The 12,285-nt window shown below is 47.5% G+C and overlaps 1 protein-coding gene across 1 annotated transcript; it reads right to left on the bottom strand.

Annotated features, from left to right (window-relative positions):
* Window positions 1-112: 112 nt before the first annotated feature.
* On the bottom strand, window positions 113-10,805 carry Rpl35a (ribosomal protein L35A). Its single transcript, XM_077697847.1, has 4 exons — window positions 10,777-10,805; window positions 10,229-10,346; window positions 9,679-9,831; window positions 113-319 (listed from the first exon to the last, which is right to left on the bottom strand). The coding sequence occupies exons 2-4, from the start codon at window positions 10,336-10,338 to the stop codon at window positions 145-147; spliced, it is 438 nt and encodes a 145-aa protein (XP_077553973.1). The 5' UTR covers window positions 10,339-10,346; window positions 10,777-10,805; the 3' UTR covers window positions 113-144.
* Between the last annotated feature and the right edge of the window lie 1,480 nt (window positions 10,806-12,285).

Below are 12,285 nucleotides of genomic sequence, written 5' to 3'. Positions count from 1 at the left end.
TTGAGTCTGAAACACCGGACCTGCAGCCTGTTATCCACCGCAGTCTTGGCTCCCTCCAGCAGCCTTTTGAGAAGGCAGATGGGCAGAGTGACGCACACAGTGACACAGCGAGTGTGGTGTGGTGTACTCTTATTTTATTGGCGGCTAGATGCGCGATGGGTAGAGCATGATGCGCACACGCCGGCCCATGGCCGCGGCCGGCAGGTTGCTGCGGAACTTGGCGCGCACAATGCCGCTGTTGCCGTGGGCGCGCGTCACCTTGCCCCAGATGGCCCGCACCTTCGAGTACTGCTTCTTGCGGCCAGGGACCCGCGTCTTGCTGCAATCGGGGCAGAGACAACACCAGTGTAAAACACAGGGCCACACAAGGGTTTTTTTTCCCTTCAAGCATGTCAAGCCGTGTTCCTGCTTGTTTGCCACAGAAACAGCAACTGGGGAACCCAGCAAATTGTCCTTAACACTAAAACACCACACTGTCGTGCTCTTGTCGTACCACTGTCATACTCTTGCACATTCGAAACAGAAGCTTTCAGGCACCATATAGCAATTCTGTTGTGTCTAACGAGAGCACACAAGGCTACACCTTACTACTACCTGTCAACTAAAGATCCGCCTGGAAGAAGAGGAAACACGACGGGGGTTTACGGGACAATACGACAAAGCTCTGAGGCTTTCAAGAAGTCCCAACTACGGTTCAGTGCTGCCAACAAGCTGCTACATTTCCCAGCTAAGCATAACCCGTGTATTTGAACATATCAAATACAGACACTTCATGCTGTCAGATGTATCAAACAGTACAACACTATCAGTAAACTCCCCACACCACTCAAGCGACACTTGCCAGACAAGGGAAACCATTACAAAGCATACTGAATGAAATGGAGAAGGAGGAGGTAGCCTTTATTGTGGCAGGAAGACTCTACGTCAAGTGGGGGAAGGGGAAATAGAAGGGGGAGGGGGGGGGGCGGGTTGTAACTTGGGACATCTTAAATGCGTACAGTTTGACCCAAAACAGGTGGGCTCCTTAATAAAGCTGAAGAGGCCGCGTGGGGTGAGGAAAGCAGGCTCACGACTCTAGACTGCTCGCGCTAGACCGCTTTTTAGTGAAAAGTGTGCAATTAAAGCCAGCATGGAGGGTTCCAGTGTACGAGGGTCGATGTAAAGAGAGGCTGTATTTGGAGGAGGCTTGAAGGTTCTGGAAAAGTTCAGGTTCGCCATGAACAAGCCTCCTTCAGATGTTGGGTCATTCAACCACAAACGTCGCAGCCTTTAAAATTACCAAACCTTCTCAAAAATAATCTTTTAATAATGGCGACAACAGCACCTCGGGGAAATAAAATCCCTTGATCTCATCACGTCCATTTAAAATTTCATGCATGTATGTGAGGGGAAAAAAAAAAAAATACATCAATAACTACCTCTTCCAGCAAAAGCCCCCCAAAACATTTTCACCCATAATCTATTATAACTGGGATTCGGAAAATATTCAGACATGAGAATGTATTTTTCCAGTAACATTGTTCAGGGCTGCTTCGAGCTTGTACACTGTCAATCTATCGGGCATCTCATAGTGCAAGCATTGCAGGGGAGGAAGAAAAAAGAAATCCAAGCTTCTGCTGTCTCCATTTTCTTCCCAACATCAGGAGATATCAATAAAGAATGTCCAGAAAAATCAGGGTCTCTTCATGCAAGACCAACTTGTCACATTTTGGTGCACTTAAAAATTACAAAAACACATTCTCAGTGCTACCTCCACTTGTCAAAGCCCATTTACAGTCACTGACAAAAAAAAGAGAGCTTTATTGCGATTTGGGCAGAGACAATTTTCTATAATTTTTTTTTTTCAGCCCTGATGTCATGTGCCCACATGAAAAATTTAAATGCCCCTCCCACGCTCAAACTTTTCTGGCAAATCTATTTCAGAAAGGTATGTTGTTTAGCTAAACACCATGATTACAAGACAATATTTGGACATGGCTGGGCGCAGTTACTGGGACGTTTGACACGCCAATATATATAGGAGATGAACCGACCCATTGTGGCAAGCGTGGGCAAGTGAGCACATGATGTCCCAATGAAAAGGATCGCGCACAGCAAAGCTTTATAGCTGTGACGGCAAAGAAGGCAGTGGCATCTGATAGAGAAAATGATAGCGGCCACAAGCCATTCCGAGACCACACTCTCCAGCAACCGTTGTTCCAGAAGCTCTGCCACAATTTCCCCTTTGTTTGCAGGCAGACAACGCTGCGCGTCTGACACCGTGTAATCGGTCACTGTTGCGGCAGCTGCTGATAGCATTCACAAGAAAAACTTCCACCCTCTCCATCCCGTCAAAACACTGCAAATGCACGATTAAAAAAAAGAGAAGACAGCGTTTTTTCTAAGTTGCTCAGCACTGTTGCCTGGGCACCCCTGCGGCCCACCTAAGGGAGGCAGTGGCCACTGTTAAAAGGGTGTCCTGCAGGCAGGCTTGCTGTTGCAAGGATGTGATGGGCAAAACCCTACATGGGGGGACTCCGCCCTCGTGACCTTGCTTACGGCTCACGGCATGAAAGCACGAGCAGAGCCTTTTCGTTTCTTTGCAAATCATCCAGATCCGCCCCTAGACTAGCCCCCAGAATAGCAGTGACTACACCATGGAGTCACTTACAACAATATGGCAGAGACGAAACTTGCACTGCAATCACACGCATCACGAGAATTCTAAGCGCACAGGCTTACATCAACTTTGTAATTAATTGGCTTGGCTTGCAGTGGTTCAAAGCGTCTGGAACTAACGTGCAGCAAAAATGCAAGAAACGTGCCAATTTTCTAGGTAGGAATTGAAAGTATGCCATAACAGTGAAAAAGTGAAATAGAGCACATCCTCACGGTTTTGCTACTAGCAAGAGTCCTACAGAAGTGATTATTGTCCGCGATTCGTCTGAAAGTTTAACCAACCTAAGCAGCCATTACAGAAAACCTTCCCAACAGTGAAGTCCCTAGAGGTACATACAGCCAGCCTGCCGTACAACGCCTAGAAAAGGACCCATTTTCGAATGAAAGCCAATGGACAAAAAGCACACCAGGTGACCACAGTGACCTCTGAGTGCACTCATTATGTTTGCAACAAAGACAACTGAGCACTAAACTGCTATTTTAACAGATTTTCTCACCTAATTATTTGCCTTTGAACTTTTCCTTCCGTGAATAACGTTTCCAAGTGTAAACACTACTGTGCAGTGCCTCTGATTGTCTGCTCACCACAGCGTCGATATGACACAACTTCTCAAACCCTAAAAAAACTTATTCAGACAAGAAAAAGTAAGAGAACAAATACTTGGGCAAAAGGAAGTCATTCAAACAGCAATTTAGATCTTAGAAAGGACCCAATGGCGAGCATCATGAGCGCAAACAGAGGGCACTATGGACGACTGCGTAAATTTCTAAGGACTAAACCAATACCTGATGAAAACACGGTTGAATTGTTTCCAGTATGATTAGAATGTTAAGGGGGTCACAACCCAAACCCAGTTTATATGCCACAACTATTATGCGGATGAATTCCTACTATGTGTTGTAGCATTAGACTCAGAAACAAGTTAGACAAGTACTGCAGTGCATAGAGTTTCTTAGTAAGTATACTAGAGAGGAAACTGTGCCTCGTAAGCCATGTCTTCGTGGGGGTTCATGGGAAGACATTCTTTTTGGCTTGGGCTTGGCATGACAACTGGATTCTTAAGCGGTTTGGGATTTGCCTTCGTCACTATGCATTCACATGTTTACGAGCTACAGGGAAGCCGAAATCCTCCCGTTTCTGTGGTAGCCGTGTTCAGTGAAACAGCAGGCAATGCGTGATCGCACCTGACGTTGCTCATGCCGCAATCGAAAGACGTATGACTGAGCGGGTAATATGCCGCCGCGAAATTTGTAGCCGACGAAAAGAAGAAACAAAACGTACTTCGACGAAGACAAGATATGGCAGATACGGGCGCTTGTATGCGCCCTAGCTTGTCATCGTCCACGACTGTTTAACGCTACGTTTTCATTTTTCTTGTTATACTAGCTGGTGGTCGCGGTGCACCGGTTCACCACGAAGGCAACGTTTTCATAGGCACGCTCAAAAAACTTTCGAAACTCTTCAAACAACTTATTTTTTGAAATAATGGTAAAATTAATAAAATTCCATTCTCTAATGATTTACCCCCCAAATAATAACATTGTTCGTAACTACAACCTTGGCGTGCGGAATAGCAGGCACAACACTACAGTTCCGGCAAAAAATACGCTTTACTTCTTTTTTTCTTACTTTTAAAACAGCCTGTTTTTATTTTCCACTTTCATAATTGCACACTATTCTTCGCGTTTTTGTGGCCCTTTGTTTAAATTTGCGGTCACTAAAATGTTTCAATCCAAGCCAATGATGAAATTAAGGCGAGCACGATGTATAATGGCGGCCCATGACGACACAGACGACCTTGATGTGAGCCACATAGACGCTAGCGCCAGATTCCTCTCTAGTGTATACTGTAAGAAACTCTATGCTGCAGTGTACATAATAATTCGATTTACTAATTACACAAGTAGCAATTATGGGAGTACCAAACTACGTTTACACTAAATATCCTGTTTTCTTGGCGATGCAAACATGGGTACGTGCAGTCATCATCCGAGAGAAGAGACCCAGTGAATGCGTTGTAGAGCCATAGGCCTACATGAGTACTGTGAACATGCTACTACAGAAGCAGCAATTAGACAATCAGCAAAGTATGCTCTGCTAAATGTCCCCTCCCTTTGGCAATGTGGAAAAAAAAAAAAAAAAAAAGGGTGACATGTCACAGTAACCCGGCGAAGAAAGGAAGGGAAAAGGAAGAGGATAAGGATGATAATGAGAGGTTCAGTGCCTGCACCCCAATGCCTGTGCAATCACTACATCCTAAAAAGTTCTTAGGCACCCCTGTAATGTTTTTCGTGGTGATGCGGCTGATTACATGCGCAGGCTATCAGGTGCGGCCGAGACAGTGCAGCGCTGCCAGTGTCTGTGCCAGTTTGTTTCAATACTTGTGGTCATTTTATGGTGAAAGCACCAGCCCTCTAAACCACTGTGCCACCGAAAAGGGCATCAGAGGATAGTTGTCCCAACTGAAACAAGGATGCATTTCGCCTTCACGACCCCTTTACACGATGCACAACTACAGCAGACATTGCCGGGCACCAGAACAATTTTTCTTGCTCAACTGAGTGGAATTGTTGGCATGCAGAGCCTTCATCACAAGCATTCATTGCCCACTTTCAGAACTGCTTCAGGAACAGACACAGCATGGAAATTACTAATGCCTGCCTGGTCCCAGGGTTATGTTCATTTGCTTCGTGATAATGAAGTTGCGAACTATAAGGTTGGCAGTGCAACACCATCCTGGCCTTGATTTCCGTGCTGCATTTTTAGGAAGTGTGAGGGGCTCTCACAATTGGTCAATTAACACATCCCTCATGAAACTACACTGCTCTCACGTGCCCATGCATATTGGCCTGATTCATAATCACAGAACAGCTGCGAATCCGCTCGGCTGTAGAGCCACTGGGTCACTAGGAACGTAAACGTGAGTCCATAATTCTTCAGCATGAAAGGCCTTCCGAGCACCAATTTTGCTGGTGTATTTCGCGACTAAGCACACGCACATTACCGGTTGCCCGTTATACCCTAGTTACATGGGCACACTTAACCATGTTGTTAAGCAAACCGTGGTTAGACAAAACCGCAGTTGGCTGCGTCACATGAGAGACGAAGCTGCGGTTATTTTGATAACCATGGTTGCAGCAAACTGAGCTTGGTATGTTCAGTTCGGTCACGCTAACCGCAGTCGCAGTGTTAAAATCGCGCAAGCCAGTTCGGAAGCAAGTGATAGCGCATCAGTGTAGGCATATCAGAAAAACACCTGGCGTGCAAAGGAAACGAAGGTCCTCACAGAGCCGAAACAGCGGGCGCCACAAATCTGGGCCTAAGAGGAGCTTGCGTTCCTTCCGTCGCTCTCGCAGCCTGTGCAACTGTGCTTGACCACGACTGAAGCTCAGCTAATTTCCCGATCCACCCAATCAACTACGACAATAGCTGTGCCAAATTTGTAAATTCCATGCATCGTTCGCAAGAAATGCATAAAGGAGGAAACCATGAAGCGTTTTCAGCACTCGCAAATGGTTCACAAGCCCGCCGGCCATGCCTGTAAACACGCCAGCGTGCCTGCCCGCACAGCACTGGAAGCGGCTCGAACCAGCCCAGACCACGGCAGCAACTTTTGTCGCTGCTCTTCAAAACAATTCCAATCGCGGAAGGGAACTTCCATATGCAAAAAAGTGGATGTTTCTGTGGTGAAAAATTGCACTATGGATTGCAATTCGCGGTTGTAGAGATAGCAGCAGTCAAATATCCACCGCGATACTAAGCCTAATAAAATTCCCATCACCGAGCCGACCCGAGAAACAAACGCCGGTTGCAAGCAGTTCAGGAAGCCCCTCTCCTAAAACTCACCACACGTGAGTGCGTTGCATTTGGGTCTGAAGCAAACGTTTTAACAATAGTTGCTTTTGTCCACACTGCTTGTTTTTTTTTTATCGTGAGATTAAAAATTTGTTAATTTAACCTTGTTACGCTCACAACCACATGACCGCTGCCCCGACACTTGGAATTTCGAGTGTAACAGCCAAAACCACAGTTCGCGATAACCACAGTTAAACTTTACAGCAGCTATTTCCACCGTGTAACTAAGGTATTAATGCGTGCACGGGTTGGATATGGAAGGAGGGGGTGTGCACGTGGAGCTAGGATTCATGCCCGTAACAATGACACACCTGCTGTGCCGGTGGGAGATAAAAACGTGGAAGTCTCGGCTTAATGCGACCTCTCCGCTGTCCTTCGTGCTCGAGCGGTTTGGGTCTGGGACAATGCGTTAGACTGTCAGCAAGATGGCTATGATGTGGGAGGGAAACGGACAGCCGCATGTTCGTGCGCTAGAAAAAAAAAAGCTCGAGTCCTTCCAGTTTTCAACTTGCTATGGGACGGACGCATGTCATTCGCACGCAGGAAAAAAAGGAGTGGGAATTGAAGTAGCGTCGGACCGCACAAAAGCACAGATGGGCGCAAAAACAACGAAAAGCTCTGCCGTTGCCACTGAAAGTTACAGCTCGCCAAGAAGCTGCAAACCCCTCACAAAAATGAACAGCAACTGGCATGCTTGGAACGCAGACGTGAGGCAATATTTCCTGTTCAGCCTGAAGGGCTTTCAGAGCGACATTCGCGCCAGTCTCTTGCACACTTAGCATGCGGACATCACCAGTTGCCAGTTGAAGCGTGCACACGCAGCTATCCTCGGTATTCAATGGCGTGGAATGCATGCAGGCAACCAAGTGTGCGCCACCATATCTGCGGCCAAGCGTCTGTTGCTAGGCGACGTTGTGTGCACGGCCCGCAGATTAGGCACCCCTCTTCTCCATGCAACCGTGCGAGTGCACCGTCACTCGTTACATCGGGCTCCGCGGGATGGCGGCACTTGTCCGTGCTAAGCACGACTGTGAAACACATGACTGTGTTTCACGTTACGAACTCTTCGCCAAACACAAAGTATTGCGTCGAGTTCACTGTGAGTGCGATTAATAACACCTCTGTCGGCGCCACCATTTAGAATCGGATTGGAACGGAGCAGATGACGCACGCCGGTGTCTTTTTTATCGGCCATGTCTGTGGCCGTTTCCAGTGTTGCCAAGCGAAGAAATTGACCGCTAAACTTTTCAACGAATACAGTCTATAGGCTTGGCTGTAGTGTAACACGCCACAGTGGAGGGCTCTGGATTAATTTTGACCACATGGGGATCATTAAAGGGACCCAGAAAAGCCCTTTGTAAAAGTTACACAAGGCCTTTATTGTAGCGTAGTACCAATACAGCGATGCAATGCCGTTGGAATTATTAATCTACATTCAGTATTAGCTGCGCCAGAAGCAATTAAGTGCACCTCTCCCCCCTTGCCGATCGATTCCTCCTCCCTCTCTGCTTCTTTCAAAGCAGCTGGAAACACTGGGAATAGCCATGTGACATCGCGACGCTTGACTTCCGTTCTCCGCTAGCTACATTCCTGCGCCTAGGCACGCGTCAATCGCTGCAGACCCGCCTTTGCCTCGGGATCGTGCAGGAAGGAGGAAGAGCAACCGGAAGCCAATGGCAGTGGCGTTGCCGGCAACCGACGATCGGCCGAATCAGGGGGGCGCCTCGCCGTTGCGTCAGCCTCGATCGGCGTTGCGTCAGTCGCGGTCGGCGATGCGTCGCTCGCTGCGGCGGCGGGCTCATCAGCTGAGAAAGGAGACCTTCAAAAATTGTTTGCAAATTATCCAAACAACGTAAGGGGCTCACACTTGGCTCAAAAATCCCCCGTTAAGTGTTCTACCACCTGTATGCATTTGATTGCCACCTTCACAAAGGTTTTCTGGGTCCCTTTAATGTGCGTCGAAATCTTGTACACACGGGTGTTTTTGTTTTTCGCCTCCATCAGGAAAGCGGCCGTCGCGGACAGGAATCAAACCCGCGACCTCGTGCTCAGCAGCACAACGCCTTAGCCACTGAGCCACCGCGGCGGGTGCAGCTATAGGCTTCCTGTCTTCACCGATGACATGACCGTTGTGCTGGCGGGAGGTTTAAATGTGCACCTCAAATGGCCTAATGCGACCTGCCTGGAGTCTTTCGCGGTCAAGTGCAGTGGATTGGTGCATCACAGAGACAGTAAGACGCCTATGATGCGAGAGAGAAGCAGACAGACCCATGTTTGTTTGCTAGAATAAAGCTTGGGTCCTTCCAAGTTTCATCCAGTAGTTGGCTACGAAGTACGCACAATCGCAAGTTACAAGCGGGCAGCCTGTTTCGTCCACTCCATTCAGCTTCGCAGGTCTTCCTACTTCACATAGAGGAAGGGCACTAAATTTTTATAACTACTCCATGCCGTTTCAAGCCCTAGACAGTTTGGATTTGGGTAGCAATTTTTAAACACCAATGGGTGATCGACAAAGTCAATATGAACGTCACAAAATCTGGCCATGTTAAATGGCCCCAAGGTATCACATCCGCAAGAGAAGGAAGTGGGAAAGAGGCACTTAAGCACAACGCATGTTTAGCTTCCATAACAAGGCAGCAAAGGAGGATAGTTGGTACTGCACGCTTTGCGGAAAATGAAGCACTACTGAACACAAAGGACAACGAATGAGAGGTGTTCCAAAATGAAACTTACAATACAAAGCTTCCTTGCGTGCATGGCCCAAATGTGAGTGCAAGTTTGACAACATTGGCCGATGATGCCAACCGCTAACCCCATAACTTTGCCTAGCCCTAGGAGAAACTGAAAACTCCTGGCTTGCAGCGGGCTACTTACTTTTCATAAAGACTGTACACACGGCCACCATTTGATTTCAACCTCACTGGGATTTCAGCCGACAAAAAAATGACCACGTTACAAGCCATCTGTTTAAAACAGGTATCAGGTGAATCGCACAGAAACTGCGTCATCTGTGATGCCTAACCACGAAAACTCGGACCGCTTTTGCAGTGGAACTTTCAGGCATGAGTGCACAGACATTACAGAGCACTCGTAAAGGTTTCCAGGATCTTGTATTCTCTCTTAAAGGCCAAGTAAGTCCCCCATGCCCAGCAGGCACTACTCACTTCTTGGCGCAGTAGACGAAGACGGCGCGCTTGCCCAGGTAGAAGCCAGTGTCGCGGCGGGCATCCACGCCCTCGATCTTCAGCAGGGACGTGTGCTCGTGCTGGTTGCGCAGGCCTCGCCGGTAGCCCACAAACACCGCCTTGCAGTACAGTCTGCGGATACACGCACGCAGGCAACACATGATCATGCGCTCCGAACATTCATACGACACAAGCTATTCTCGCTAAACGTGTCGGCAATCTCAACAGCAAGCAACCAGCAGCTTTAACGTTCACGGTGAAAACACGTAATTTCATAAATCCTGCACGACACTGCACTGCTTACAAAAACAAGCCTACTTCGTGTACTCGCTCCAATGTAACCGTGCTTCGTGAAATCGCGACAGTGCACTACATACATTGCAATGAAACGAAAGCTATGTGACACCAAATAAAGAGATTGGCTGAGTCATTGAAAAAAAAAAAAGAAACACGGTCCTTAGCGCTTCTGCACAGAACAAACTTACAGCTGAGGTACTGTCTGCACTTCGTTCACGAAGCACTGGCTTACCTGCACTGGGGCTTCTTCCTACCGCTTTCCTTGACTTCTGATGGTGCGGCGGCGGCCTTGTCTGCCTTGGGCGCGTCGCCGGACGCCTTCGCGGGCTTTTCCTTGGCCATTTCTACAACTGCACACAGACAGGCGACAGGTCAACCAACGCACACAGCACGTCCGTACCGGATCACCGGCAACTGCGCGCACGGAAACCGCACGATCGGGAAATCGCTTCACGAAGCAGGCACCCACGATCTCTTGAAACAATTCGCGTCTCTGACAACGCTTTTCCCGTTGAAAGTGGCAGTTCAGTGGGCCACGGCGGGCCTGAATGAAAGCCGTGCACGCTGGCACTTGTGACGGCTACACGGTACACCGCAAGCGTCGGGCATGGAGCGATCGAAAGAAATCCGCAAAAATAGAGCAAGACAACGCCATCGACTCGATTTTTCACAGGCCGCAATAGTTCAACAACAACCGAACGATATTATTTATGCGCTAGGAAATTCAGGGTTTATGAAAAACGCGATAAATACAGCACGAAAAGACGAAGTTTCACATACCTCCCAACAAATATGGAGAAAAGGAACCATTAGCGTCAACAAGGCCTGTCTTAAAGATAATGTTCTAGGTGGCGCTGCACGTTTGCTAAAAAATGCGCATTATTTTTGCCAAACTGAACAAAAATAAACACAGTTTAAAATATTTGATGGGGAATTTTTAAATGTATGTATTCAGAAATAAATTTTACCAGACCGTTTATTGCAGGCCTTGTTTTAGTAGCTGTTGTGTCACTTTGCATTTTAGTGGGCTGCCCACTGCAACAAAACACATTTAGCGCATAAATTTCGAATGGCCGTGAGACGGCGCGGGGAGTAGTAGGAGTGTGCAATGGTGCAAGAGGACTAGAAAAACGAGGAGAAAATACACAATCACTGGGGCAAACAAAATATCAAGGGCAGTTAAAGGGTAATGAACGAAGACGTGATGGTCATGCGGGAGAAAATAATCGAAGCAAGAGTCCCCGGCACTCTATACAACATGCAAACGAGATCAAGAAGAACATTTTTACGATAACAGTGCATTGCTTTTTAAAAGCCGCAACTGGTTGCTCGAGGACGATGACCTATGTTTTCAGGCTCGTTTTGAAATCAGAAGTCCCTTGTTAACTCGAACTCGGATATCTCGAAATATCGGTTAAGTCGAAACTTTTTTTCGTCGTGCCTTTTACCTCCCATAGGCACCATGTATTTGTTTCTTCGAAACGTTTACCTGTTAAGATCTACGTTCTAGCGCTTGACTCCCGGGCCACTACGCGCTGAACACAGTCGTCCCAGTTACCGGAATGCTGTCCAACGCCTACATCGTTGACAGAGCTGCGGACGATGCAGTTGATCATGAGGACGAAAGGGAGCCCCGAGAAGTGCCTACAATGACAGAAACAACAAGGATACTGCGTCTTCTTCGCAATTAGGTATAATGTAGCCGTGGTGACCAACAATTCATGCGATGCATTGAGCAGCTCGAGAATGCTTTCCTGGGAGCAAATGCGAACGCGAAGCAATGGAGCATCATGCAGTTCTTTCTTCCGCATTAATAATAATTCGTTTTTCCTGCGAACTTTTTTGCCTTTAATTATTACGAAAGCGTCCCCGTGAGCTTTTGTTACCAGCATCAGCTCAATGATTTCAGAGACCTGGCCACAATTTTCCGGCATTCCGCTTAACTCGAAACTCGGCTTATCTCAAAATTTTCGGCGGATTTTACAAATTCGAGTTAACGAGGGATTACTGTACTGGGCACAGGACGATACGAGTGCATACAGTGGAAGATATGCGGAAATAATCGCGCGCTTACTAATGGGATGCCAAATTGTTCATCAGCCCGAAATGGGGGACTTTCTGAAGAAATTTGCTGCTGGGGGAATGTTACCTGCATGGTCTGCAGGACGTCAACAAAAAGCGCTTATAGCATTGGCGGAGAAAAGGCAGGGAAGGGGCCGCCATCAAGGTGTCACAACTATAGTTATAACTTCAGGGCATAATTTAAAAGAAAATGGTAGTCGTAAACAC

Source organism: Haemaphysalis longicornis, unplaced genomic scaffold (genome assembly GCF_048455015.1).
Source record: "Haemaphysalis longicornis isolate Haplotype H1 unplaced genomic scaffold, Haemaphysalis longicornis Haplotype H1 scaffold_2, whole genome shotgun sequence".
In the NCBI taxonomy this organism is placed as follows: Eukaryota; Metazoa; Arthropoda; class Arachnida; order Ixodida; family Ixodidae; genus Haemaphysalis; species Haemaphysalis longicornis.
Note: the sequence above shows the minus strand (reverse complement) of the source record. Positions and strands in the feature narration are given on the sequence as shown.

Coding starts and splice junctions, on each gene's coding strand:
- Rpl35a (XM_077697847.1), bottom strand. CDS start 10,338: ATGGCCAAGGAAAAGCCCGCGAAGGCGTCCGGCGACGCGCCCAAGGCA. Junction 9,832..10,228: donor AGGAAGAAGCCCCAGTGCAG/GTAAGCCAGTGC, acceptor GTGTATCCGCAG/ACTGTACTGCAAGGCGGTGT. Junction 320..9,678: donor TTCGTCTACTGCGCCAAGAA/GTGAGTAGTGCC, acceptor CCCCGATTGCAG/CAAGACGCGGGTCCCTGGCC.